Below are 27,569 nucleotides of genomic sequence, written 5' to 3'. Positions count from 1 at the left end.
TGAAAACACAGAAGCAGCCTTGCCTCTCTCTCCCTGGTTTTGGAAGGTCCTTTTCTCTTTTATTATAAATGCTACTTTTTTTTTTTTTTTTTTTTGCCTTTCTTTTTGGCCATGCCAGCAGCACATGGACGTTCCCAGGCTAGGGCTGGAACCTGAGCCACGGTGGTGACAATGCCAGGTCCTTAATTCACTGAGCCACCAGGAAACTCCGTCACTATTGTTTTAACTCGACTTCATTCTTTTTTGTTTGTTTTGCTTTTTAGGGCTGTACCCGCAGCATATGGAGGTGCCCAGGCTAGGGGTCTAATGGGAGATACAGCTGCCAGCCTCCACCACAGCCACAGCAACACGGGATCTGAGCTGCATCTTCGACCCACACCACAGCTCACGGCAACGCCAGATCCTTGACCCGCTGTGCTGGCCCGGGGATCGCACCTGAGTCCTGGCGCTGCATAGGTCCCGTTGCGCCACAGCAGGATCTCCTGGGCTCTATGCAGATGTGAAGAGCCAGGGAGCCTGGCTCTATACGTTCCCCTTGTTTATTTCATTGAATAGAAAAATGGGGGGCTGCTTTCTTCCTTGCATCCTATGCGAGGGTTCCGCCCTCGTGCCTGAGACGCCAATTTCAGGAGGAGGTTTGGAACTGGAGGGACAGGTGGGGGGCCACCGGTCCATCCTGGTACTGTTTCTATGACCCACAGTATTCCCTTAAGATTCCCGGGGCCTCTCTCTCTGTCCACTTCCTACGGTTGACATAGGGTGGGAAATAGCTGAGAATGAGGAAGGGGGGGGTTCCTCGGGCTTCGGTCCCCACCCCACCTTCCCAGCCCACTGACCCCACGTGGGTCGTCATGAAAGACTGGTAACTAGAGAAGCGCCAATGTTACGTGCCGATAAAAGAAAATGGCTTGTTTTTCCTAAACGGGGCAGTCAAGCCAAGTGTCGGGGCAGCTCTGTGGTGAAGCCTGTGCATTGACTTCATTTTGTCTCCTAGGCTCAGGTCCATGCCAATTTGAAACTAAACGTGGCCCAGGACGGGACCGCAGTTCTCTCGAGGGAGCCACCCTACCCAGGTATGTCACACCTGCCTCCGCTCCTGGAGCACGGCCTGCCCAGGTGGTCTCAGAGGGGTCGTCTGGGGGACACGGCTCCGTTGGCTGCTCTGGGCACCGGTTTATTTGTTTTATTTGTCTTTTTAGAGCCGCACTCACGGCATATGGAGGTTCCCAGGCTAAGGGTCAAATCATAGCTGTAGCTGCCTGCCTACACCACAGCCACAGCCAGGCCAGATCCGAGCTGCATCTGCAACCTACGCCACAGCTCACGGCAGTGCCAGATCCTTAACCCACTGAGCAAGGCCGGGGATCGAACCTGCGTCCTCATGGATGCTGGTCAGGTTCGTTTCCGCTGAGCCATAAGGGGAGCTCCTGGGTGCCCGTGTAAATAGGGCCATGATGTTTCAGAAACAAGTGATAACACGCAATTTCAGGTCCACAGATCTGAAGCTTGTTTGCTTTAACTGCAGACACAGAGGTACCGCTGTTGGTGATGAAAGGCGGCAGGTGGCCAGTTTGGTACTTAGGTCAGCATTTAGGCTGTTTTCCTCATTGTTGCTCCTGCAGGGTCGGGAGGCTCAGTCTAGGTCTGGGTCTCTAGCCTGCGTGGTGCTAAGCAGGCCCTCTCTCCCCTGGGCGGTTATCGGCTTTTAAAAATCCCTTAGATCTCTCTCCTCCGCTGGCCTTATTCTCTTTCCAAGATGCTAGTTCAAGGGGGCTGGCCCCTTGAAAATTTTCCCTGAGACCCTTAACCTAAAGAGCTACCTTATTTGCTGGGGCAGAGCCCCCGAGGAGCCAAGCTGATCTGTGTCTGAGTGAGCAGACAGCACCTGAGTTACGATCTCTTATTATCCACGGCAGCACCTGTTTCCCAAATTAACAGCCTCCCAGCTCGTAGCTCACATTTGCCTCTGCTTTTATACAGATGAAAAATACATATTAAGATGCTCGCTAAGTTCCTTTCCCCTCCAGTGGGCCCTGAAAACCTCGGAGGAGTTTTGCTGAGAGATGTTGCCAAAAAAGAGGCGACCCCGTTGGGTCAGCAGCCGCCCCAGGAAGAGCACGTCGAGGTTCATCCCAGAGCCGAGCCGACCTTGTCCGGGAGACAGTTGCTGCTGCGTCGAGGGCTGCTGCTCCTGGGGGCCGTGTCCCTCTTGCTGGTGGGGATTTTAGTGAGAGTGTGTGTCAGGATTCAGTGACGGGGCAGGAGAGGGTCAGGTCACGTGATGAGAGGGAGACCGGCAGGTCACGTGATGCTTGTGCTGCCGAACAAAGAATTCACCGGCCCTGAGGCGGCAGTTCGTTTGCAGGGGACTTTATGGATGTCCCGAAGGGAGGGTTCCAAGGTATTTTCTGATGAAGAAAAGGAACTAATGTAAAAAAATACATGTTAGCCCAAGACAGCACCTGTTGTAACCGAGGACCCCAAGCGCTGGCTGCCTGGATGGAGGGCTTTGATGTTTCTTCTGCTTACTGGTTTCTTGTTCTTTAGACACAATCCCACATACCGAGGATACTTAAGGATTCTTACTCTCTGAATTATTTAAAATATATTTTACAATGTATCTTTCCTGCTGCCTTGAGTATTATTCAGCGGGTGACGTCATTCGTTAATACTCCTTTGGGGTCCAGATCTCAGGGGCTGAGGGGGGTGGACACGCTTGAGAAACTGAGAGGGGAGAAGACAGAGGGCCACGAAGGAAGGAGCCGGGGGGGCATCGGTTACCATCCATGCTTCCTCTTACGGGCCCGGGTTGGGTTTGGTTTGGTTTTTGCTTTTTAGGGCCGCACCTGCAGCATATGGAGGTTCCCAGGCTAGGGGTTGAATCAGAGCTACAGCTGCCGGCCTCCACCACAGCCGCAGCCACGCCAGGTCCGAGCCACGTCTTCGACCCACACCACAGCTCACGGCAATGCCGGATCCCTAACCCACTGAGCAAGGCCAGGGATTGAGCCCTCATCCTCTTGGATACTAGTCAGGTTTGAAACCGCTGAGCCACGACGGGAACTCCTGGGTGTGTCCTCATCTTAAAAAAGGCACAGGTGTATCCAGAAGGTTGTGTGTGGTCCCATTTCAAAAAGATGAGGTTTTGGAGTTCCCACTGTGGCTCAGTGGGTTAAGAACCCGACATGGTGTCCGTGAGGATGCGGGTTTGATCCCTGGCTTTGTTTCGTGGGTTAAGAATCCGCGTTGCCTGTGAGATGTGGCGTGGATCACAGATGTAGCTCAGATCAGTGTTTCTGTGGCTGTGGTGTAGGCCCACACCTGAACCCCAGCCCAGCAACTTCCATAGGCTGCAGGTGCGGCTGTAAAAAGAAAAAGCAAAAAAAGATGAGGTTTTAATGAATGCGCCCTTCTTGGCCTTGGAAGTCCTTAGGTAAGTGGAGCTCTGAGAATCCAAACCATTGCTCACCCCTCTCAGCAGGTGGGAGGGCAACCCTTCCACAGCAGCCTTGGATTCAGCGGTGATGCTGCAATGCAGGTTGCCAGGCTCCACGCTGTTAGCAAGCCTCAGGGCGGGCCAAGTACCTGCTCGCTGGGGTGGCTACAAACAGCCGGCCACGGCTTTTGCCCTGAAGGAACAGACCGTGGACAAAACCGAGAAAGTTTAGCTCAGGCGAGTGAAAAACACCCTAGGGTACGTTTCTGGGGGGGCTCCCCACGCGGAGCGCTTCATTCCTCTTGGTCCGTAAGTGGAGGGCCATGTTCTAGGGACCAAGATAAGGGCTGCAGCGAACGTGGCCCCCCAGTTGGGCCGTGGCCACGCCGGGTCCCAGTTTTCCACGCCCTCGCACCGGGCACCCCGAGCCCAGCTGAAGTTTCTCAAGGCCTCCCTTCCCAGGGAGCCGCAAAGGCAGCAGCAGGGAGCTCATTATTTGACCTGGCGGGGGAGGGGGCGGGGGGGGGGGAGCGAAGCCACCTGCAGAGCCCGCGGATGCTAAGCCGGCCCCTCTCCGGCCCCTTAGAAGTACTTTTCTCACCGGCCTCCCCCAGGCCCGCGGGCCACGGTGGGCGGGGCCATCCATCGCCAGCCCCGCCCACCGCCCCGGCCGCGCCCTCCGCCTGCCGCGCTTTCCCGGAGCTGCTGCCCCGCCGTCCAGGCCCTCCCGCGCCGCATGGAGACCCCCGCCGCCCCCGCCCCGGAGACCCCCGTGGCCGCCCCCGACGGCGCTCAGTGTCCCAGGGTCCCCGGCTGGCGCAGATGCCTGCGGGGCCTGCGGGGCGCGCTGCCGCCCGACGTGGGGCGCGAGGTGGTCGAGCTGATGATGCTCGCGGGCCCCGTGGTGCGTGCGCGGCCCGGCTCCCCCGCCCCGCGTCTCCCCGAGGTCCCGCCGTGTCTCCCCGCAGCCACCCCTCCTCCCCGGCGGTCCGTCTCTCCGCGGACCCCGCGTCCCCCGAGGTCTGGCCGGTGCACCGGTGCGGTCCCTCGGGCCGGAGGGTCGAGTAACGCGCTGTCCTCCGCTTCCTCGGCAGTTCCTCGCGCAGCTGATGACCTTTCTCATCAGCATCGTCAGCTCCATCTTCTGCGGACACCTGGGTAGGGCTGAACTGGACGCCGTTATGCTTGCGGTCTCGGTAGGTTTTGACTTTCTTATCTTCTTCTTTGGGCTGAGGACACGGAAAAGACTGGAATTTGAATTGCATGATGTCTGACACGTGCTCCTTTGCGGGGTTCCCGCTTGACCCAGGAGGCTGCATTGCCCTAGCTTAGACTTGCAAAGTGCCAGCTCCTTAGAAAACGCGGGCCCCCTCCTCTCAAACCACCCGGTGGTGGCTGAGCGCTAATTCCCGGGGGGGACAAGGTGTTGCAAGGAGTTGTGTAGCAATGAGAAAAATTCTACTGGCAAAAATAAAAGAACTGCAGCGTGCACGCGTGCGTGCATGTGTGTGTGTGTGTGTGTGTGGTGTATGCAGTTAAACCAGAGAACTTAGACTATCAAGTTGGTTGCCGTTCGTTTGAAGCATACAGTTCGCTGAGGGCCGCGCTAATTCATCCTTGTACTAAATCATCTTTTTTCTGCCGTGGCTTGAAATGACACCTCCTTTAAAGTCCTGTGTCCCTGCATTTTTGTGGGTGATGCAGTGGAAAGTCGCCTCTCTCCTGCTTTCCTTGGGGATTTCAAAGAAGGTGAAAAATGCTCCTTCTGCTGGTGATGGTGGCTGTCCCCACCTAGGTGGGTGTGGCCTTGAGAGCGTGGCGGGCCCACACTTCTTAGGGTTGAGCCCCCTGGGGATGTGGAGTGAGATAATCTGCAGGTCTCTTACTGGGTGAATTAACTCGGGTTAAGGGAGATTGCAGCTTCCTTTGGACGTTTTGACTGGGCCGCTAGAAAGTCCGGAAAGAAGAGAAGCTTCCTGTTATCCGTCCAGGAAGGACGAGCTTGATGCCTCTACCGCGCAGCGCAACGCGGCCTTGGCACAGACTATCGTCTGGTCGCCCTGCTCCCTGGGAATGGACATGCGCAATGGGTCATTATCTGAATCTTGAAGGGACACGTTCACCAGTTTCTCCGCAGGGGCCGGGGGTGGGGTCCACCTTTTCCTATCACTGCTTCCAAACCGTTATTCTTCAGGGCCGTTAGCATTTTTTAAAAATTAATTAATTTAAAACATTGAGATAGGAGTTCCCACTGGGGCTCAGTGGACGAACCCAACTCGTATCCATGAGGATGTGGGTTTGATCCCTGGCCCTGCTGGGTGGGTTAAGGATCCGGTGTGGCTGTGGTGTAGGCGGGCAGCTGCAGCTCCGATTCGACCCCTCACCTGGGAACTTCCATAGGCCGTGGGTGCGGCCCTAAAACGCAGGGGAAAAACATTGGGAGATAATTGACATATAACATTCTATTAGTTTTAGGTGGCAGCGTAATGATTCGGTATCTGTACATATTGCAAAGTGATCACCACACTAAGACTACCTGTCACCTTCCGCAGAGAATGTTCTTCCTTGCTTCTGAAACCTTGAGAGTTTGCTCTCTGAGCACCTTTCAAACATGCAACACACTATTCACAGTATTCTTAGCTGCAGTCACCACGCAGGACCTTACATCCCAGCTTTCCTTATCTTCTTCCTGAAAGTTTGTACCTTTTGACTTGCTTCATTCATTTTTGTCCACCTCCCATGCCTGGCAAAACCACCAGTCTGTTCTCTGTATCTTCGGCATTCTTTTGAGTCGTAATTTTTTAAAGATTCCACCTACAAGTGAGGTCAAACAGTAATTGTCTTTTTTGGTCTTTATTTCACTTACCATAATGCTCTCAAGGTCCACGTTTTCCCAAACACAGGATTTCCTTTTTTGTGGCTGAAGCGTATTCCATTGTCTGGATATAGCACCTTTCTTTATCCACGTATCCATCAGTGGACACTTAGGTCGTTTCTGTGTCTTGGCTATTTAAATAATGCTGCAGTTCTATTCATAATAGGCAAGACATGGAAACAACCTAAATGTCCATTGATAGATGAATGGCTTAAGAAGATGTGTTACGTGTATACAGTGGACTACTACTCAGCCGTGAAAAAGAACAAAATCATGCCATTGTAGCAACATGGATGGAACTAGAGACTCTCATACTGAGTGAAGTAAGTCAGAAAGAGAAAGACAAATACCATATGATATCACGTATATCTGGAATCTAATATACGGCACAAATGCACCTTTCCACAGAAAAGAAAATCATGGACGTGGAGAACAGGCTTGTGGTTGCCGAGGGGGAGTGAGTGGGAGGGACTGGGAATTGGGGGTTAATGGGTGCAAACTATTGCCTTTGGAATGGATAAGCAAAATTGACAGAACACTTAACTAGCTATACCTGGGAAAAATCATTATAAAATAAAAATAAAAAAAATACTGCACTGAACATGGGGTGCAGGTGTTTTTTCAAGTCAGCGTCGTCATTTTCTTCAGATAAATAACCACAAATGGAATTGCTCGATCATAGGTGGTCCTGTTTTTGATTTTCCGGAGGCGCCTTTGTACTCTTTTCCATGGTTGCTGCACCAGCTTATACTCCTGCCAGCTGTGCACAAGGATACGCTTGTCTCTGCATCCCCGACGGCACATGATCTTTTTTGGCGAGAGCCATTCTGGCAGGTGCGAGATGATATCTCATTGCGGTTTTGATGTGCATTTTCCTGATGGTTGGTGATACTGAGTCCTGTGGGCCATCTCTATGTCTTTTTGGGGGCTTTTTGTTTTGTTTTTTTGGCTTCCCCGAAGCATATGGAGTTCCCAAGCCAGGGATCAGATCCGAGCCACAGTTGCGACCTGTACTGCAGCTACGGCAGTGCCAGACCCTTTAACCCACTGGGGCAGGCTGGGGCTCTAACCTGTGTCCTGGTGCTGCAGAGACACAGCTGATCCCATTGTGCCACAGCGGGAACTCATGTATGTCTTTTGTGGAAAAATTTTTATTCAGAGCTTCTGTCTACTTAAAATCGGATTGATTGTGTTTTTTTTTTTCCCTAGCTCCTGAGTTATATGATTTCTTTATATATTCTGGATATTAGCCCCTTATCAGATATATAGTTTGAAAATATTCCTCCCATTCTGTAGGTTGCCTTTTCATTTTATTGATGGTTTCCGTTGCGGTGCAGAAGCTCTTTAGTTTTATGTGGTCCTGTGCATTTTTGCATTTGTTGCTTTGCTGCTTTTGATTTTGGTGTCACCCCCCCCCAAAAAAAATCATCCCTAAAATCCATTAAAGGAGCCCACTGCCTGTTTGTTTTCTTCTAGGAGTTTTATGGTTTCACGTCTGAGGTTCAAGTCTCTTATCCACTTTGAGTTGGTTTTGTGTGTGGAGTGAGAAAAGCGTCCAGTTTCCTTCTTTTCATGTCGCTTCCAGTTTTCCCAACACCATTTGTTAAACTTTCCTGCACCCATTTATTGGACAATCCACCTGGTTTGCTGTCCTGTGCTTTTCCTTGTCACTGGTATCTCTGTGGCCACTTCTGTGTTCCCTGAAGGCTGCAGGGTCTGAGGGCTTGTCTTCCTGGGTGTGTGGGTCCCCTCCCTCCATCGTACTGGCTTCCAGCACCCCCACATCTAAGTCAGGCCCCACCCCCTGCATGTGTATGGCTCAGTGCGCACCCAGGGCAGACGCTTTCAGCTTAACGCTGCCACTCACCTCTCACCCCTCAGCCTGCCAAGTCCTCACCCCTCTCCAGCCTGGCCTCTGACCTCAGGGCATCTCCCGGTGCTCTGATCCCTCCACAGCAGCCCCACCTGGTCCCCTCCAGGAATCTAGGGCCAAACAGTTCGTGCCTGACCCTGACCGCCCCCGACCTGGCCTCCAGCCCTGCCCCCTGGGCTCCATCACTCTCCTAAGACTGGTCCCCCCACCCCCCCCCCAGGCTCAGAACTTTCCTTTCTCCTCCAGCACCTTCCTTTTAAGTAGCAGCTCTACTGAATTAGGGTAAACATACCCGCATCTCTCCTTCTCTGTAAAAACATCTTTATCTGCCGTCTCCTCCCTGCCCAGTCCCCCCTCCCCCGCATCCCGGCCTCTGTTCACTTAGGCTCTTTGCAGAATGGCTTCATTTTCTTTTAACCCCCTCTCTCAAAAGCTGTCAGCAACCTCCAGGGCTTAGGACCTGCCCTCCCTGGCTTCCATCCGGGAACTCTGAGCCCGGCTCCCCGCCCCTCCAACCCTGCTGTTTGTCGGGGCCCCCAGGTTGTGACTCTGTCCTTGATGGGTGTCTTGCTACTTGAGGATGGATCTGCTGGAACGCACCAGGGGCTCCCCCCAGCGCCCAGGAAGCATCCTGCACCCCCTGCCCCCATGTTACACCTGCATCTCCATCAGCAAACCCTGCTACCTTAATTCCCCACATTTCTTAAAATAACCTCTTTTTTTTCTTCCTGTTTTCTGCGACACTCTCCCAGCCAGTCCCTCATCCCCCCCTCACCCCCGAGCCTGACTGGCCTCCCTCCTCCCACCCCAACTCCATCCACGGCCAGCGTCTAAACCCACGCAGCTTGGCGCCCTTCGGTGACAGGGATGTCAGCCCGCCTCAGCCCCTGCGGTGGTACCCACTTCCATTACCTGCCTGCGAGGTCCGGGCATGTCTGGCTCAATGGGGCTGGGGGCACCTGCAGAAAGCTGCCCCCAAGGACCCTCCACAGTGCCTAGTGTCCTGTGTCCCCCCTGTCCTGGCTGCTTTGTGCTTTGCCGACGGTTTGTCCCGGCCCCAGCCTGCTCTCGGGTGATGGGCCAGTCCCTGGGAGGGTTTGCGAGGCCTGGTTGCTGGCACTCATCTGGCTGCACAGACATCTCAGAAATGCAAAGCTCGGGGGACCCTGGGAGCCGGCTCTCGCCCATGTGTCTCTTGAACTTACCTTTTTCTGCCCTGAGGCACGTCTGTTTTCCCATCTGTGCCGTGGTGAGGGTTTGAGGTCGGCGGGTCGTGTGTAGTGTAACATGTCTCAGCTCCTGTTCTTTCGCTTATTTCATCAGAAGTATTTTGAAGCCTATCTTGGGGGAGGGAACGGAATTAAGATTTGGGTGATGCTCCCCTCTTTCTCTCTGCCCCTCCCCCCGCCCATCACCCAAAGGTAAGAGGGCAAAAAAAAGCGTTCCTAGGAGTTCCCATCGTGGCTCAGTGGTTAGCGAATCTGACTAGGAACCATGAGGTTGCAGGTTCGATCCCTGGCCTTGCTCAGTGGGTTAAGGCTCCAGCGTTGCTGTGAGCTGTGGTGTAGGTTGCAGACGCAGCTCAGATTCCCACGTTGCTGTGACTGTGGTGTAGGCTGGCAGCTGCAGCTCCAATTTGACCCCTAGCCTGGGAACCACCATATGCCGCAGGAGCGGCCCAAGAAATGGCAAAAAAAAAAAAGAAAAAATATTATTAAAAAAAAAAAGCATTCCTACTTTTTGAAGCAAAACTAATAGGAATACACCCAACAAAGACCTACTGTATAGCACAGGAAACTATATGCAATATCTTGTAATAAGCTGTAATGGGGAAGAATCTATAAAACTATATAAATTTTGTGTGTGTGTGTGTGTGTATACACACATACCTGTGCATATATATAACTGAATTGCTTTGCTGTATGTGTGGAAATAACACAACATTATAAATCAACTATATTTTGATAAAAACTAAAGAGATTGTGTGTGACTAACGAGAAAAAATAGTAATAGGAACACAGTGAATACAAGCGTAAAATTGGAGAGACAGGGCTGAAAAGCACAGGTGGGAGGTGGTATGTCCCAAAGCCAGGGTTTCTGTGGGCAGCGTCTTAGATAGGGGGGAATCTGTGCCTCCTCCCTTGGGCTGTGGGTGATGATACTTTGTTTTTAATCAGCTGTCAAATAGTAACCAACTGCTAGGGAGACAGTAGGGTCATTTTGAGCGAATTTTTTATGCAAGCCAGACACCGGTTGCATTGTTTTTTTTTTTTCACTTTGTGGAAAATTGTGCATAGAGTAGGTGAGGATTTATAAAAGCGTTTGGTTTTAAAATTGAAGAAGCTTCATTTATGGCCACCTGTTCTACAAAGAATTCGAGTTGGTTTATAAAAATACTTTTGATGCAGAAGGATAAAAACCTGGTTGCAGAATCGGGTCAAAGAAACACAGATGGGGGAAGATGCAAGGGGGGGCAGTGTGTGGCATCTGAGAGGCTGCCAGTCGGCTCTCAGCTCCCCCTCCAGGTGTCCAGAGTGCCTGAGCCAGCGCGCTGGGGGGACGGCCTTGCCCGTGCTGAGTCACAGGGAGCTTGTCTGGTGGGGTTTCATAAAGCGGCCACTGCTGCGGGACAGGTCCTGGGGGACACTCGGGAGCCGTCTGTGGGCTGCGTGGGGGGGAGATGTGGCATCGGCGTTCGTTGGCTTTGACCAGAGCCGCCTCTGCCGAGGAACCTGACTCGCGAAGACTCTAAGCCCGAGGGGAGCGTGGCACCCAAATGCCCCCGGCGACCAGAAGCCCATTTCTCCGGGCAACACCCTTCAGAAATTGCCCTGCTCCATCTTCGTCTCTCCCTGGAAGGTCAGGGTGACGGGCGCTTTCGTCCTGATGCCACCCTGAGCGGTTTCAGAGCAGAAGGCGTCTTGGGGTGGATGCTGCCTCCTATTCTGGGGGTGGCCTGTTGCTGACTCCCGTGGACTGGAGTTTGTGGTCCTGGACCTCCAAGGAGGTCAGCCCGGGGCGGATCAGCACCTGTGAGCCCAGGAGGAACCAGGGTCTTCCCCCTCCCCACCCCACCAGCTCTGTTGCAGATCGGCACTTTGGGCTCGGACCCTTACCCGCAAGGTTATGGCTTTACCCTGGGTGTCAGGGGTGCTGGGTGGGGTCCAGGCCAGAGGGTGACACAAAGCCAGTCCTGCTCCCCTCCTGCACTGTGGTGGGATGCAAATCGGTGCAGCCACCCATGGAGGTTCTTAAAAAACTAAAAATAGTGTTGACGTATGATCCAGCAATCCCACTCCTGGGCACATATCCAGAGAAATGATAATTTGAAAAGATACATGCACCCCAGTGTCCATAGCAGCACTATTCACAATAGTCACGCCATAGAAGCAACCTAAATGTCCATCAACAGAGGAATGAAGAGAGAGATGGTACATACACACAGTGGAATATTACTCACCCATAAAAAATGAAACAATGTAGGTTGCAGCAACATGGAGGCAGCTAGAGATTATCATCCTAAATGAAGTAGGTCAGAGAAAGACAAATATATGTTGTCACTTATTTGATAAAAATGATACCAATCCACTTATGTACAAAACAGAGACTCACAGACATAACACACAAATTTATAGTTACTGAAGGGGAAGGGGGGAGGGGTAAATTAGGAGTCTGGGATTAACATACACAGCACTGCATGTAAAAGGGATGACCAACAAGGACCTACTGAGCAGCACAGGGAACTCTACTTGGTATTTGTTGGTGACTTACAAGGGAAAAGAATCTGAAAAAATACGTTTAACTGGATCACTGTGCTGTACACCTGAAATCACACAACCTTGGGAATCAAGTATATTTCTTTTTTTTTTTTCTTTGCTTTTTTAAGGCCACACCCATGGCAAATGGAAGTTCCCAGGCTTGGGGTCGAATCAGAGCTATGGCTGCTGGTCTACACCACAGCCACAGCCATAGCCACACCAGATCTGAGCTGCATCTGCAACCTACACCACAGCTCATGGCGACGCCGGATCCTTAACCCACTGCACGAGGCCAGGGTTCGAACTTGCAACCTCAGGGTTCCTAGTCGGATTCGTTTCCACTGCGCCATGATGGAAACTCCCAGAATCAACTATATTACAAATGATAATAATAATAATCATAACTTAGAAAATTAAACAAACAAAAACTCCTCCTCTTCTTCACTGGAGGACCAGAGCCTGATGTCAGGCTCCCAGCCTCAGGTCGGTCACTGAACTTTCTGTGACTCACTCAAATGACCCATAAAATGGGAGCCGCGATCCTAGCAGCATGTATGTGAAGGGCTTGGCATCACCCCTGCCCGTGACACGTGCTCCGGCCACGCTGGCAGCCGCTGTCATTAAATCCACACCCCTGCAGGCATTAACCACGTTACCTTCAAAGGTACAAACTGCGCTGTGTTGCTTGAGAACACCTAGGTTGTCGGCACCCCTGCTTAACACAAGTGACTGCGATCCTGTCGCTGGAGGCTGTTGTATGTGATGGACAAGGCGGGGTGTGGACCCCCTCGCGAGCGAGGCCGTGGAGCCCCAGCATATGCAGTCCCAGGCTGCTCCTCGGGTCCCTCGGGGGAGCCGCCTGTCAGCGCCGCTGCTCCGGCCTGGTCCCCGGCTGCCTGCCACCCCCAGTCTGCTGTTCCTTGCAGGTTGTGAATGTTTCTGGCATTTCCATCGGAACGGGCTTGGCCTCAGCTTGCGACACGCTAATGTCTCAGGTGAGAGCCCCACCCCCAGACTCTTTCTTTTTTTTTTTTTTTTGTCACTTAGAGCTGGTCTAGGGGACTCTGGACAGGCTAAGGTTTTGCTGCCTTTAATTTGTCAGACACCTGCTGCTAACGGCTGTAAATGAAGCAGAGCCGGCTTTACTAATTCGCCTCCAGGTGCATCTGCTCAGGGGCTGTTTTTCTTTTTTTCCATCCTGTCCGAGCTCTCCCTAAACCATCCTCCTCTGCCCTCGGCCACACTCTCCTCCCCTTCACGCCAAACTGCTTGAAGATGTTTCTTGTGGTCTCTGGACACCACCCTCGACTCCGTCCCCACACATCCCCCCGAGCCTGGTCCTCAGGTGAACGCTTAGCGGGCTGCCTCCTCCACTCCCTGGTTGCCATGGTTACGGATCCTCCCTGGCGGGTCCCTCTCCTTCCATGGTGGCCGTGCTTCCTCCTGCCCCTCAGAGCCCCCTGCCCTCACCTCCCACCATGCCCCCCTCCCCAGCTCGTCTCCACCCGATCTTGAAGACTGACATCCCCCGCTGCTGCCCACACCTCTTCCCTGTGGGCCGGATGCCATGTCTGTTGTGTCCTCAGACCCAGCTCCTCGAGGGCTAAGCCCACCGTCTTCCCCACGCTGAACCGAGTCTCCTGTGCCGCTTCCTCCTGCAGGAACGTACCACCCTCTGCTTCGACAGAAGCCCTCTGCTTCATCCGCATGTCCACACGTTAGCAGAACTATTGATTAGTATTGACTTTGACTCTGCTCTCGACTCTGCTAATTCTCTTCATCCTCAGTGCCTGTCGTGGGTTTGGGCGCTCTGGGTTGGGGTGCAAGCATCACCGGAGAAGAGGCCAGTGCTGGTCGAAGCCTTTCGCTCCTGGCTCTGTCTCTCCTCTCGCCCGCCTGGTCTATAACCACAGTGATTTTCCTTCTAGACTCCGAGCTCCTTGAGGAGAAAGGCTGTGTCCCTTTCAGTCATCCAATCCCTGTGGTTCAGCATTGTGCTTGCTGGGTAGCTGGTACCGTGGAATCTGCTGAATGAGTGACAGGGAGGGAGAGGAGGCAGGGATGGATGGGTGGGCGAGTGGCTGTGTGAGTTGGGCGGGTGGATGGATGATGGATGGATGGATAGACGGATGGTGGAGGGACAGATTCATAGTATAGGGTGGACGGGTGGATGAGGGGGTGGGCGTATGGCGGATGGGTGGGCAGATGAGTGCAGGAGTGTGTTACGACGGATGATGGATGATGGGTAGGTGACGGATGGGTTCATGGTATGTAATGGAAAGATGAGCGGATGGTGGATGGATGAATGGATGGGCAGGGGGATATACGGGGTGATGGGCGGGTGGTTGGATGAGTCCCATCTTTAAGCCCAGAGCCCGGGAGAGTGAGAGTTACCTACCAAGGAAGGAGCAGCCCTGAGCAGCCCTAGGCTGTTGCACTGGGCTCCTGCTGAGTAACGCATGAAGGCATCCTGAGAAGGTGTTTAAGGGCCGAGCCGAGCACGGCTCTGAGAACTAAATGTGATTTAGGCTAAAGCCTGGATTGGCATGCTATAGGAAATGTTACTTTAAAAAATAGTTTTGTCCCTTTTTTGGTACCATTTCAGTCTTTTTTTTTTTTTTTTTTTTTTTGTCTTTTTGCCATTTCTTGGGCTGCTCCCGCGGCATATGGAGGTTCCCAGGCTAGGGGTCCAATCGGAGCTGTAGCCACCGGCCTACGCCAGAGCCACAGCAACGTGGGATCCGAGCCGCGTCTGCAACCTACACCACAGCTCACGGCAACGCCGGGTCCTTAACCCACTGAGCAAGGGCAGGGACCGAACCCGCAACCTCATGGTTCCTAGTCAGATTCGTTAACCACTGCGCCACGACGGGAACTCCCTCAGTCATTTTTTATTCATATGGGTTTTTTTTTTTTAAAAAAAAAAAACAACAATAAAAAAGACTACCTTTCACTTCTTTCCCCATCTATCAATATAAACTGGGCATCTTCCTCTATTATTGAATATATTTCCAAACACACATTGTTTCCCAGATGTTTAAATAGCTTCTAAAAGAGCTTCTAAAGGCCAAACACATTTAGAAACTTTAGGTCATCTAGGAAAATATTAAAAAGTTAAAAAGAAATCTCTAAATCTTATCCCTGCTCCCAAGTTACCTCTATTAGCTTTGGAGTCTCCTACAAATAGTTCAGCCTGTGAACATTGAAAGACCCACACAATTCTAAACTTTACATACGGTTTTATCTTTTCCTCCTGTTAAACCATGTGTTTGGAGAATGTTTTGTTTCCATAAGTTGGTGCACATTCCCCCTTTTAATATTTGCATAATGTTCTGTATGATGTCACCGCCCTGTCCATTCGTCTGTGGTGGAATATTTATTTCCATTGTAGCTCTTTTTTTTGGTTATGCCCACAGCATGAAGCTGCTCCTGGGCCAGGCATCGAACCCACGCCACAGCAGTAGCCAGAGCCACAGCCGTGAAAATGCTGGAACCTGCTGAGCCACCAGGGATCTCCTCCACTGTCTCTGTCTATGTCTCTGTCTCTCAGTTTTTTTCGTCTTTTTTAGGGCTGCACCTGCAGCGTATGGAAGTTCCCAAGCTAGGCATCGAATGAGAGCTACTGCCGCCTGCCTCCACCACAGCCACAGCAACACAGGATCCAAGCCGCGTCTGAGACCCACACCACGGCTCATGGCAACACTGGATCCTTAACGCCCTGAGCGAGGCCAGGGATGGAACCCCACATCCTCATGGATACTAGTGGGGTTCATTTCTGCTGTGCCAGGATGGGAATTCCTCCTCCATTGTCTCTTTGAGTGGGTGTGGAAGCAGATTCTTTTTTGGCTGCAGAAAGAGACAACCATTCAGTTACTTGCAGAAACAGGAGCCTGGAAGGGGCTGCCCAGGCCGGTGCACCTCCATCTCCACCACCAGCTTGCCAGGCTGGGCCTCCCAGCTGCTCGCGCACAGCTCCTCTCCTCCCTCTCTGCCTCTAGGTGGTTCCGGTACTGGGAACTCTCCAGCGGCCCACGCCTCCCCGGCTCTGCCCAGCCACGCCCCCAGCCCCCCAGGGGTCCCCCGCTCATTCTCTGGGCTCATCTTGTTGGTTTCTCTCCGGGGTCACCGTCTCCCTTTCCCGCTAGAAAGTCAGCTGCACGAGACCCGGGCTCCCACCTGCCTAGTTCCCTGCCGGCTTAGTTGGCAGCCGCACGCATGACTGGCACGCAGCAGGTGTTCCAGACGCCTTGGTCGAAGGAGTCTGGGAGCTTCTCATACGTGCCCCCTTCCTCTCACCCCTTTCAAGCTGGGGGCTCTGCTGCCCGGTTCCCAGGGCGCCCAGCTCGGGTGCCAGGGCGGGAGAGAGGGCAGGCAGCGCCCGCAGGCCTGCGGGGGGCCGTGCGCGCGCGCGTGCGCAGCGGGGGCCTGTGTGCGGCGCCTTCTCCATCACCGGGTTGATTTTCCCCAGTCCTTTGGCGGCAGGAACCTGAAGCGAGTGGGGGTCATACTGCAGCGAGGCGTCCTCATCCTGCTGCTCTGCTGCCTCCCGTGCTGGGCCATCTTCATCAACACTGAGAGCCTCCTGCGGCTCCTCAAGCAAGACCCCGAGGTCTCCAGGTCAGCAGCATCCCCAGCGTCCGAGGCCCCCGGGCGGAGACAGCGGCCCTCTGCTTTCCTTCCATGGCTTCACGTCCCCGGCCAGTCAGTTGCCCTTGAACCCTCTGGAAGGTGGAAGCTGTGCCTGTGGCCTTTGGGACCCTGGCTTGGCCGGGTCGTGGCCCCAGCTGCCCGGCCCGGAGTCTCTCCGTTTGGCAGACGCAGCGTATCCTTCTCCTGATGAAGAAGAGACAAGCGGTTGCCGTCACGTTTACTTTTGGAGTTGGGATTTTTTTTTTTATAGCAGCTACATTTTTTTATTTAAAAAAATTTTATCGAGAGTTCCCGCTGTGGCGCAAAGGGATGGGTAGTGTCTTGGGAATGCTGGGACACGGGTTCGATCCCCAGCCCAGCACAGTAGGTTAAGGAGCCAGCGTTGCCACCGCTTCAGCTTAGGCTGCAACTGTGGCTCTAATCTTGATCCCTGACTCGGGAACTCCGTAAGCTGCGGGGCAGCCCAAAAAAATTTTTTTAATTGAAGTATAGTTGATTTACAATGCTAATTTCTGCTGTATAGAACAGTGACTCATTTCTGCACATACATAATCTTTGCCATTTTTTTTTTGTTTAAGTGAAAGCAAGTTAATTTAGAGAGAATATTCCACAGGTGGGCTAGGCTTTTCCATGATGGTTTATCACAGGCTATTGAATGCAGTTCCCTGTTGTTGGAGCTGGGATTCTTCTTTTTTTCTTTTGGCTTTTTAGGGCTGCACCCGCAGCATATGGAGGTTCCCAGCCTAGGGGTCGAATCAGAGCTACAGCTGCCGGCCACAGCCACAGCCACAGCAATGCCAGATCCGAGCCATGTCTGTGACCTACACCACGGCTCACGGCAACACCAGCTCCTTAACCCACTGAGCGAGGCCAGGGATCGAACCCACAACCTCATGGTTCCTAGTCAGATTCATTTCCACTGCACCAGGACGGGAACTCCGGAGCTGGAATTCTCAACCCACAATTCCAGATGCTCCCTTGTGTTGCTGGGGAGGCGGGAGGTGGGGGCTGCTTCCCCTGAGGGAGCTCAGCCCTGGCTCTTTCAAGAGGCTTCTGGCCTTTGCCCAAGTTTTAGTTGATTCTGCTGCGTTCCTTCCACCTTTCCTGCCTGAAATGAGCTGAACGATGTCAAGTCCAGCTCCCGTTAATAAGCAGACATTTCAGCGTCTGATGGGAGTCCACTTAGAATTGTTCCATTTCTCCCATATAAGTTATTTACGGTAGTTTTGCAAAATGCTCTGTGGACCCGATGTGGAAACAGCATGGACAGCAGGTGTACCGGTGGTGACTGAGGCTGTTTTCTTGCTCCTTTCAGGATGGCCCAGATTTACGTGATGACTTTAATCCCTTCTCTTCCTGTAAGTGTCAAGCGCATCCTTGTATAAGGAAGCAGCTCGTGGAACAGGTCCTGTGCTCACCTCCCCGCCTTTGTTTATTTTATCAGAGAGCCGTTCATGAAGAAGTTGAGCTTTTTAAAAAGTTTATTTCTATGTTTGCTTTTTAGGGCCGCACCTGAGGCACATGGAGGTTCCCAGGCTAGGCGTCCAATTGGAGCTGTAGCCACCGGCCTGCACCACAGCCACAGAAACGCCAGATCCGAGCCGCATCTGTGACCTACACCATTGCTCATGGCAACACGGGATCCTTAACCTGCTAAGGGAGGCCAGGGATCGAACCCATAACCTCATGGTTCCTAGTCTGATTGTTTCCACTGTGCCACAACGGGAACTCGTAAGAGAGTAGACCTTAAAAGCTCTCATCGTGGAGCTCCAGGGTGGCACAGTGGGTTAAGAATCCAGCATTGTCACTGCTGTGGTGTGGGTTTGATTCCTGGCTGGGGAACTTTTGCCTGCTCTGGGCATGGCCCAAAAACAAGAGTAAATATCCTACTAAAAGCCAGAATTGATGGGAACGGTTGGCATTATAGTTTTTTTTATCAATAAGATGTATTTGTTTCCTATTTTATTTGCAGGCAACATTCCTGTTCCAGCTGCAGGCAAAATATTTACAAAATCAGGTACAGATTTTCTATTTTTCCTCCGTAATACCAAAAGTGTATAGTAAATGTTTGTTTTTTTTTCCCCATCTCAACCCGGTATGTCTGCATTTTATTTGTTTATGAACAATAGTTTGTTTCATTTGCTCTGTGCCAGACACTGTTTTAAATGCTTTATAACTACATTAACTTCAAGCACACGCAGTATGAGTAGGTGCTGTTGCTTCCATTCTCGGGTGAGGAAACTGTGGTAGGGAGTTTGCGTGACGTGCCCGAGCTCCCGGGGACCGTTGGCCACAGAGCAGGGAGGTGCACTCATCCTGGCTCCACAGTCTGAACCATGTCACCAAGTCACCATCAAAGTTTTCCACACTCAGACGTCTGTCCTTCTGGGACAGGCTTTCCCCGGCTCCGGTTTCATGCAGACACACCCAACGCCATGCCAAGTGAGGGTCGCTATTTGTCTCTTGGAATCTTGCAAGAGAGTAATTTTTTACCCAGCTTTACGGAAGAGAAGCGTCAGGCCTGGAGAGGGTGGATCGACTCGGGATTCGGATTTTTTGCTACAACTAGGATGAAACGCTTCTGCCTTAAGGACCCTCGTGGAGTATTTCTCTTTCCAACACAGCAGCCCAGCGCTGGGCTGGGCCTGAGGGCTACAGTGGAGGGGGCTGCAAGGCGGGGTGGGCTGGGGACCGGAGGCCACTGACACGGGCAGTCCCATCTCACACCTGCCCCTCCCCTGGTCTAAGTGAGACGCGGGGGCCTGATAGAACCGCACCTTTGGCTCCGTGCAGTTGGGGGCTCCTGGGACCTGCCCCCTGCCTCTGCCCCTCCACTGCAACCTCTCCATCCTGGTGGCATCCTCTGCCCGACCCCCTCTGTGCTTAGACAGAGGTGCACCTCGTCGCAGAAAACCGAGGTGTCCTCCCGGCCCCCCTCAGAGTAAGTAGCTTAGGGAATTGTCCATTAAAGTAACGGACACCTTTTTCCTGAAGCTCCACTCCCAGCTCTGGGAGAAGGGTTTTTCGCCCAAGAGATACCCAGTCGGTCCCATCCTCCAGGCCACCTGCTTTCTCTCCGTAGCCTGCGCGCCACCCCAGTGGTGCCGGGGGCCACCTGCTGGCTGTGCTGTGGCCTCAGCCTGGCCCCGGAGCCTCTGTTTTAGGGGAGGAGGACCCAGCATCCCTCGGCCACCCTCCCAGCCACGCACAGGGCCCGTGGGGGACGGAGGTGAGGGCCCGCCCTGCCCCCACCGTGAGCCCCCTGCTGTACCCGCATCACCGTTTGCCCCCCCCAGGCCACTCCACCTTGACAGTGGTCGGCGGTTTGAATGCAGAGGTCTTACTTCCAGAAAGTACCAGTCAAAGGGGCAACAGGGACAAGCGAGGGGAGCCAAGCAAAATAAAGGGGTGACCACTCACTGCACCCCGCTGTGCCGCCAGCATCGCTGCGGGCTCTGGATGCGGTGACCTGGGGCCCCCTCACCGCAGGCCTGCAGGACCTGGACGGACTGGGCTCAGGTGCCTCCCAGGGGTGTGTGCCCTTTGGGGTGTGCCCTTTGGGGTGGTCCTCTCTGCCACTGTGACGGAAGCTGGGACCTGACAGGTGTGCAGAAGCATCTCCCAGCTTCCGGTCGGTCTGGCTCAGGCAGCACCAGCAGAGAAGCCCCATGGTTCCCGCTCCTGGCTCTTGTGGGTCTTGTGTCACTTTGCTGTCATGTAACGTGGTCACTTGTTTAACTCTTGAGTGTTCAGCTGTCACCTGTGTGAGAAGAATTCCTTCTCCTGTTTCTCCTTTATGCTTACATGTCCACACTCACAACGTCTGACGTCGGATTGTATAATTTTTTTTCCTTTTTGTCTTTCTAGGGCCACACCTGCGGCATACGGAGGTTCCCAGGCTAGGGGTCGAATTGGAGCTGTAGCCGCCCGCCTACACCACAGCCACAGCAACATGGGATCTGAGCCGCGTCGGCGACCTACACCACAGCTCATGGCAACGCCAGATCCTTAACCCACTGAGCGAGGCCAGGGATCGAACCCGTGTCCTCATGGATACTAGCGGGGTTCATTACCGCTGAGCCACGATGGGAACTCCCAGATCGTGTAGTTTTCCCGCAGCCTGAAGGTGGGTTTCCAGGCACTGGCTGGTGCCCTCGTTCAGCCCGGCGCCGACACTGCGTGCCTGGGGGCGCGTCAGGCGTCAGACCCAGAGTGACCGCCCCACACCCCAGACGCGAATCCCCAGTCCAGGTTAGGTCACCTGTGCTGCTGACCTTGTGGCTATAAACCGGAGGCTCCCGTGGTCCTGTCTGGAGTGGACCATGTGCCAGAGCTCGTCACAGAACTCAGGGACACTGTCCCACTGTCACAGTTCATTGGGACAGGACACGGTCAAGGGCACGGGTGAGCGTCCGGGCAGAGGTGGTGCACAGGGCAGGTACAGGAGGGGCCTGGGGCTTCCACGCTTTCGGGGCAGCTGGCAGCTGCCTGGAGCCCCGAGCCGTTGGGACCTTACAGAGGCTGCCTACCAAGGGCGTGGTCCTTTAAGTCCATTGCCTGCCCCTCGCCCCTCTCTGGAGGACGGGGGACGGGGAGCCTGAAAATGCAGAGCTTCCGCTTGATCGGGGGGACCAGCCCCCTTCCAGGAGCCCACCGGGGTCACCTTATTGGGACAAAAGATGCTCCTGTCACCCAGGAAATTCCAAGGGACTCCAGAGCCCTGTCAGGAACTGGGATCAAAGACCCAAGAGCCGGGGACGAGATGCTTCCGGTGGCCTCGCCCCGAGGGGATTCCAAGGGCCAGAGGGCCCTGTGCCGGGGCTGGGGGCGGAGACCGATAGACGTGTTTTCTGTTGTTTCACCACCGAACGGATGCGCTTTTGAACCTGCTAACGTTGTCCTGTCTGGGGGTCTCAGGGCATCATCCTGCCTCAGGTTATCACCGGGATCGTGGCCAACATCCTCAACGTGGGCATGAATGCCCTCCTGCTGTCCGCCCTGGACCTCGGGATGCAGTAAGTCGTGACCCCGTCGGCCACCCGAGCGTCCGTGGGGCCCAGAGACCTTTGCAACCTCTTTCTCACCGTCCCGTCGTCTCTGGGTTGTGAGGAGCCGAGACAGATCCCGCCTCGATGGAGCTGGAGCCCGCGTGGGTCACGCAGAGACAGCCCTCCTGCCGGCGCCCCATGTGCCAGCCCCTCTCTCACCCGGGGACCCCAGGGCCGGCTCCCGAGTGGCAGGCGGGCCTTGCTGGCACGCATAGACCGGCCCCGGCAGTTTGCAGCATGTTTCTTTACAAGTGGAAACCAGTTTAGTGGGGCATGAGCAGCACTTTACAGAATGAAATCTGTCGTGGGGGAAACAGAAGAGGAGAGGTGGCACTACGGGGTATTCTTTATGAGCCTTAGGTTTCTGTGGCCTGTGTGCACACATGCGTGGGGGTACTGGGTAGTGATGGAAATTTATTTCTTCCTGTTGGTCACAGGGGAAAATATATACAGAGGCCATTAATTAAAGGACTGTCGGGGCGGTCCCGTCGTGGCGCAGCGGAAACGCATCCAACTAGAATCCATGAGGATGCGGGTTCGATCCCTGGCCTCACTCAGTGGGTTAAGGATCCGGCGTTGCTGTGAGCTGTGGTGTAGGTGGCAGATGCGGCTCGGATCCCACGTGGCTATGGCTGTGTCGTAGGCCGGTGGCTACAGCTCCAATTCGACCCCTAGCCTGGGAACCTCCATATGGCATGAGTGTGGCCCTCAAAAGCCAAAAAGTAAAATAAAATAAAGGGAGAGTCGGAATGTAAGAACACGCAGTGAAAAACATTTATAACACCTTCCAGTAAACGGCCAAGGCCTTGGCCGAGGGGGAGTTAAAAGTTGGGGAGGGGGCAAGTTTGAGTCGCGGTGATTTGACGCACGCGGGCCCCTGAGCCGGCCTCCCTGAGGGTGTACTTCGGGGCCCGTCTTTGCGACGTTTCCTGACCAGGGACACGAAGGGCCGTGTGGAGCAGGTGGGGAAGAGGAGAGAACCACAAGACGCAGATTAAGGTAAAACCTGAGGGTTGGTCAGGAGTGAAAGGAAAAATAGCAGAAAAAGCAGAGTCCTTGGCTTCCTGTGCCAGAGGGGCGCCAACCTCTTTGTGGTGACAAGAAGGCCTCTACTGAAGATGCTTGAAGGTTAGTCTCTAGGAGAAAACAAATTTATTGTAATCCCAGGAAACAGACCCACGATGACCCGACACCAGTTTTTGGATACAAGAGCTGTTAGCTATGTTCCTTTTTTTTAGGGCTGCACCTGCAGCATATGGAGGTTCCCAGGCCAGGGGTCGAATCGGAGCTCCAGCTGCCGGCCTACACTGCAGCCACAGCCATGCAGGATCGGAGCCACGTCTGTGACCTACACCACTTTCATGGCAACACCGGGTCCCCAACCCACTGAGCAGGGCCAGGGATCGAACCTGCGTGCTCAGGGATACTAGTCAGTTTGGTTGCCACTGAGCCACAGCAGGAACTCCTACTATGTGCTCTTTGATGGAGCATGTGTAAGAATTGATTTGATGGGTGCTTTATTTTATTTTATTTTATTTTATTTTATTTATTTATTTATTTATTTTGTCTTTTTGCTATCTCTTGGGCCGCTCCCTCGGCATATGGAGGTTCCCAGGCTAGGGGTCCAATCAGAGCTATAGCCACTGGCCTACACCAGGGCCACAGCAACGCGGGATCCGAGCTGAGTCTGCAACCTACACCACAGCTCATGGCAACGCCGGATCGTTAACCCACTGAGCAAGCGCAGGGACCGAACCCGCAACCTCATGGTTCCCAGTCGGATTCGTTAACCACTGCGCCACGACGGGAACTCCCTGATGGGTTCTTTAAAGCTGTCAGGACAAGGAAGGGTGAGCGTCTTTATGTCCTTCTGCTTTTGTATTGATGAGCAGTAACACAGAATTCAACCTTGGGGGAAAGAAAACACGTCCATTATAAGTGGGTCCAGTGTTTAAAGTATTAAAAGACGGCAGATTCGATGCGCCCCGGGCTCATCTGATAACCCTGATCCTTGCACACAGCCGAAGCGTGTTGGGGTCGGTTTACTCCTATTTGGGAGGAAGACACTGACAGGTGACAAAGACCCTTTTTCCTTCAGGGGATCAGCCTGGGCCAACACCACGTCCCAGTTCTTCCTGTGCGCGCTGCTCTTCCTGTACCTGCGGTGGAAGAAAATCCATGTCGACACGTGGGGCGGTAAGAAGGTCGTCGCTTTCTTCCATGTAATTCGTTATTCAGAAAAACGTACGTAACTCTGGTTTCTGGATTTTTTTTTCTATTTTGATACATTTAAAAGTTATAGAAAATAATTAAAAGCCGATGAAAATATAAAAGTTACAGGTTCGGTATGAGATATTTTTTTCATCTCTGGAGGTAGCCTTTATTCAGAGGCGCCTACGGGGCTGTAAGAATGAGTATTACATGAATTAAAATTGGGAATAAAAAATCCCAGCTGTTTCCAAACATCATCCTGCTCTATCAAAGTCAAGTTTGATTAATGTCTTATCAGATCACACAAACAGATGGAACTCACTCAACCAACCAGTACCACTCACGGCTCAGCTACATTCCCTTAAATAGTTCACCATCCATTGGCGAATAGAGTGAAATAGATTCGTTTTTGTCTATTTTTTGGCACTGTGGTTAAGGTATACAGAATGTAAGATTTGCCATTTTAACCATTTTAAGTGTACACTTCAGTGCTCTTACCATGTTCTGCATTTCTTTCTTTCTTTCTTTTTTTTGGTTTTTAGGGCTGCACCTGCGACATATGCAGGTTCCCAGGCTAGGGGTCGAATCAGAGCTGTGGCCGCAGGCCTACCCCACAGCCACGGCAACGCGGGATCCGAGCTGCGTTTACAGCCTGCACCACACCTCATGGCAGCGCCGGATCCTTAAGCACTGAGGGAGGCCAGAGATTGAACCCACGTCCTCATGGATGCTAGTGGGGTTCGTTAACTGCTGAGCCACAAAGGCAGCTCCCAGTCTGTTTCTGTTTGGTTATATTCATTCCTTTGTTTTATTTTTAGATTCCACATATAAGTGATACCATATAGTATTTTTCTTTGTCTCTCCGAATTATTTTTCTTAACATAATACCCTCTGGGTGTCCAAGTTGTTGCAAGTGGAAAAATTTCATTCTTCTCTATGGCTGAGAAGCATGCCATTGTGCAGATGTGTGTCTGTGTGTGTGTACAGAAGACTCCATGTCCTCTTTATCCAATCCTCTCTTGTTGGACACGAAGGTGACTTCCGTATCTTGGTTATTGTAAATAATACTGCCTTTAATATGCAGGCATGCATGTATCTTTTTGAATTAGTGTTTTCATTTTCTTTGGATAGATACCCAGAGCGGAATTGCTGGATCATACAGTAGTTCTATTTTTAGTTTTGGGGGGAACCTCCATACTGTTTTCTCTAATGGCTGTACCAGTTGACATTCCACCAGCAGTGCATAGGGTTCTGTTTTGCCCATATATTCCCATCAACATTTATTTGTGGTCTTTTTTTGGGTGTGTCCTTTTGTCTTTTTAGGTCTGCACCCGCAGCATATGGAGGTTCCCAGACTAGGGGTCTAGTTGGAGTTGTTGCTGCCGGCCTACACCACAGCCACAGCAACACCAGATCTGAGCTGCATCTGTGACCTACACCACAGCTCCTGGCCACGCCGGATCCTTAACCCACTGAGCAAGGCCAAGGATCAAACCCGCAACCTCATGGTTCCTAGTTGGATTCGTTTCCACTGCACCATGACGGGAACTGATGATAGCCATTCTGAGTGGGAGGTGATACCTCACTGTGGTTTTAATTTGCATTTCTCTGATGATTATCTATGTGGAGTATCTTTTCATGTGTTTGTTGACTATCTATATGTCTTTGGAAAAACATCTATTCAGTTTTCCTATCCTTTTTTTTTTTTTTGATAGTGAATTGAATGAGCCATTAATATATTTTGGATATTAACCCCTTATTGGTCATATCCCTTGCAGATAGATTCTCTCATTCGGTAGGTTGTCTTTTTGTTTTGTTGATAGTTTCCTTTGCTGTGCAGAAGCTGTTAGGTCGAATTAGGTCCTATTTGGTTATTTTTGCCTTTATTTCCTTTGCCTTAGGAGAAAAATCCAAAAAATATGTTGCTCTGATTTATGTCAAAAATTTTCTGCCTATACTCTCTTCTAGGAGTTTCATGGTTTCAGGTCTTACTTTGAAGACTTTAATCCATTCTGAGTTTATTTTTCTGTATGGCATGAGAGCATGTTCTAACTTCACTGATTTACTTGCAGTGGTCGTTTCCCAGCTCCACTTGTTGAAGAGACTGTCTTTTTTCCATTGTATATTCTTGCTTCCTTTGTTGCAGATCAGTTGACTGTGCGTTTGTGTTTATTTCTAGACTCTGTTGTGTTCCATTGACCTGTGTCTGTTTTTATGCCAGTACCATGCTGTTTTGATTACTGTAGCTTTGTAATATAGTCTGAAGTCTGGGAGGGTGATACCTTCAGATTCATTCCTTTTTCTCAAGATTGCTTTGGCCAGGGCCTTTGTGTTTTCCATAAAAACTTTATGATTATTTGTTCTAGTTCTGTGAAAAGTGTCACAGGTATTTTGATAGGGATTGTGTTACATCTGTAGATTGCTTTGGTAGTATGGCCCTTTTAACAATATTAATTCTTCAAGTCCAAGAGCATGGGATATCTTTCCATTTCTTTGTATCACCTTCAGATTCCTTCATCAGTGCTTTATAGTTTTTAAAGTATAGGTCTTTCACCTCCTTGCTTAAATTTATTCCTAGGTATTCTTTCTTATTTGATTTCAAATGGGATTTTTTTTTAACTTCCTTTATCTGATACTTCATTATTAGTGTATAGAAATGCAACAGATTTCTGTATATTAATATTGTATCCTGTAACCTTGCTGAATTTATTTACTAGTTCTAATTGTTTCGGGGTGGAGACTTTAGGATTCTCTATATGGAGTAGCATGTCATCTGCAAATAGTGTCAGTTTTACTTCTTCCTTTTCAATTTGGATACCTTTGATTTCTTTTTACTGTCTGATTGCTACAGCTAGGACTTTCAATACTATGCTAAATAGAAGCAGTGATATTGGGCATCCTTGTCTTGTTCTTGAATTTAGTGAGAAGGCTTTCAGCTTTTCACTGTTGAGTATTATGTTGGCTGTGGGTTTGTCATAAGTGGCTTTTAATATGTTGAGGTATGTTCCCTCTATACCCACTTTGATGAGAGTTTTTATCATGAATGGATATTGAATTTTTTCAAATGCTTTTTCTTTGAGATGATCATGTGGTTTTTATTCTTCCTTGTGATAATGTGGTGTATCACATGATTGATTTGTGACTCTTGAATCATCCTTGTGACCCTGGAATAAATCCAACTTGATCATGATATATATTGTTGGATTTGGTTTGCTAATATTTTATTGAATATTTTTACATCTATATTCATCAAAGTTATTGGCCTGGAATTTTCTTTTTTCTGTCATATCTTTGGGTTTGGTATGAGGGTAATACCAAAATTATTATGAGGGTGGCCTAATAGAGTGAATTTGGGAATGTTTCATCCTCTTCAATTTTTTGGAATAGTTTGAGGATCAGTATTAGTTCTTCTTCATATGTTTGCTAGAATTTCCCCATTACACTGTACAGTTCTGGACTTTTGTTTGCTGGGAGTTTTTAAATTAAAAATTCAATTTCACTGCTAGTGATTGGCATGTTCAAATAGTTTGTTTCTTCTTAATTTAGTCTTGGCAGGTTGTATGTTTCTAGAAATGCATCCATTTCTTCTAGGTTGTCCAGTTTGTTGGCATATAACTGATAGTAATATTCTCTTATGATTTTTTGTATCTCTGTGGTATCAGTTGTTATTTTTTTTTTCTTGTTTTATTTGGGCCCTCTCACTTTTTTTATCTTGGTG

At 51.4% G+C, this 27,569-nt stretch overlaps 3 protein-coding genes and 1 long non-coding RNA gene across 15 annotated transcripts in view; 2 read left to right on the top strand and 2 right to left on the bottom strand.

Annotated features, from left to right (window-relative positions):
• Positions 1-2,620, top strand: part of SLC47A1 (solute carrier family 47 member 1) — a 93,911-nt gene extending 91,291 nt beyond the window's left edge. For all 5 annotated transcript variants that reach the window (XR_014821975.1, XM_084986432.1, XM_084986430.1 and 2 more), the window contains 2 exons: positions 995-1,073; positions 2,028-2,620. Coding sequence is in view for 4 of the 5 variants with exons in the window: in XM_084986432.1 (XP_084842558.1) it covers positions 995-1,073; positions 2,028-2,254 (306 nt within the window). In the remaining variant the exon portion in view is untranslated. The remainder of the gene's footprint in view (positions 1-994; positions 1,074-2,027) is intronic.
• The window catches only part of LOC146398432 (uncharacterized), a 134,648-nt gene that overhangs the window by 57,952 nt on the left and 49,127 nt on the right, over positions 1-27,569 (bottom strand). The window lies entirely within an intron of this gene.
• The window catches only part of LOC110256118 (uncharacterized), a 77,842-nt gene that overhangs the window by 8,070 nt on the left and 42,203 nt on the right, over positions 1-27,569 (bottom strand). For 2 of the 7 annotated variants that reach the window (XR_014822010.1, XR_014822012.1), the window contains exons 2-3: positions 11,645-11,703; positions 9,390-9,521 (exon numbers count right to left, since the gene is read on the bottom strand). The gene's annotated coding sequence lies outside the window, so the exon portion shown is untranslated. Of the gene's footprint in view, positions 1-50; positions 2,409-3,469; positions 3,630-9,389; positions 9,526-11,644; positions 11,704-12,598; positions 14,706-27,569 lie in introns of those variants that run through there. The other 5 variants (XR_014822015.1, XR_014822014.1, XR_014822011.1 and 2 more) reach the window with 5 other exon arrangements.
• The window catches only part of LOC102157639 (multidrug and toxin extrusion protein 2), a 42,682-nt gene continuing 19,174 nt past the window's right edge, over positions 4,062-27,569 (top strand). The window contains exons 1-8 of one of the 2 annotated variants that reach the window (XM_013981366.2): positions 4,062-4,340; positions 4,531-4,632; positions 12,869-12,937; positions 16,411-16,559; positions 17,908-17,950; positions 18,565-18,609; positions 21,510-21,607; positions 23,739-23,836. In XM_013981366.2, the coding sequence (XP_013836820.1) occupies positions 4,173-4,340; positions 4,531-4,632; positions 12,869-12,937; positions 16,411-16,559; positions 17,908-17,950; positions 18,565-18,609; positions 21,510-21,607; positions 23,739-23,836 (772 nt within the window). In that variant the 5' untranslated portion in view covers positions 4,062-4,172. Of the gene's footprint in view, positions 4,341-4,530; positions 4,633-12,861; positions 12,938-16,410; positions 16,560-17,907; positions 17,951-18,564; positions 18,610-18,986; positions 19,035-21,509; positions 21,608-23,738; positions 23,837-27,569 lie in introns of those variants that run through there. The other variant, XM_084986426.1, reaches the window with a different exon arrangement.

This window comes from Sus scrofa, chromosome 12 (assembly GCF_054392235.1).
Source record: "Sus scrofa isolate SSC_HxYL_T2T_F1_AM1 chromosome 12, Sscrofa_HxYL_maternal_Yorkshire_Landrace_v2.0, whole genome shotgun sequence".
Taxonomy (NCBI): Eukaryota; Metazoa; Chordata; class Mammalia; order Artiodactyla; family Suidae; genus Sus; species Sus scrofa.
The sequence above is the reverse complement of the archived record's forward strand: the minus strand, read 5'-3'. Positions and strand labels throughout refer to the sequence as shown.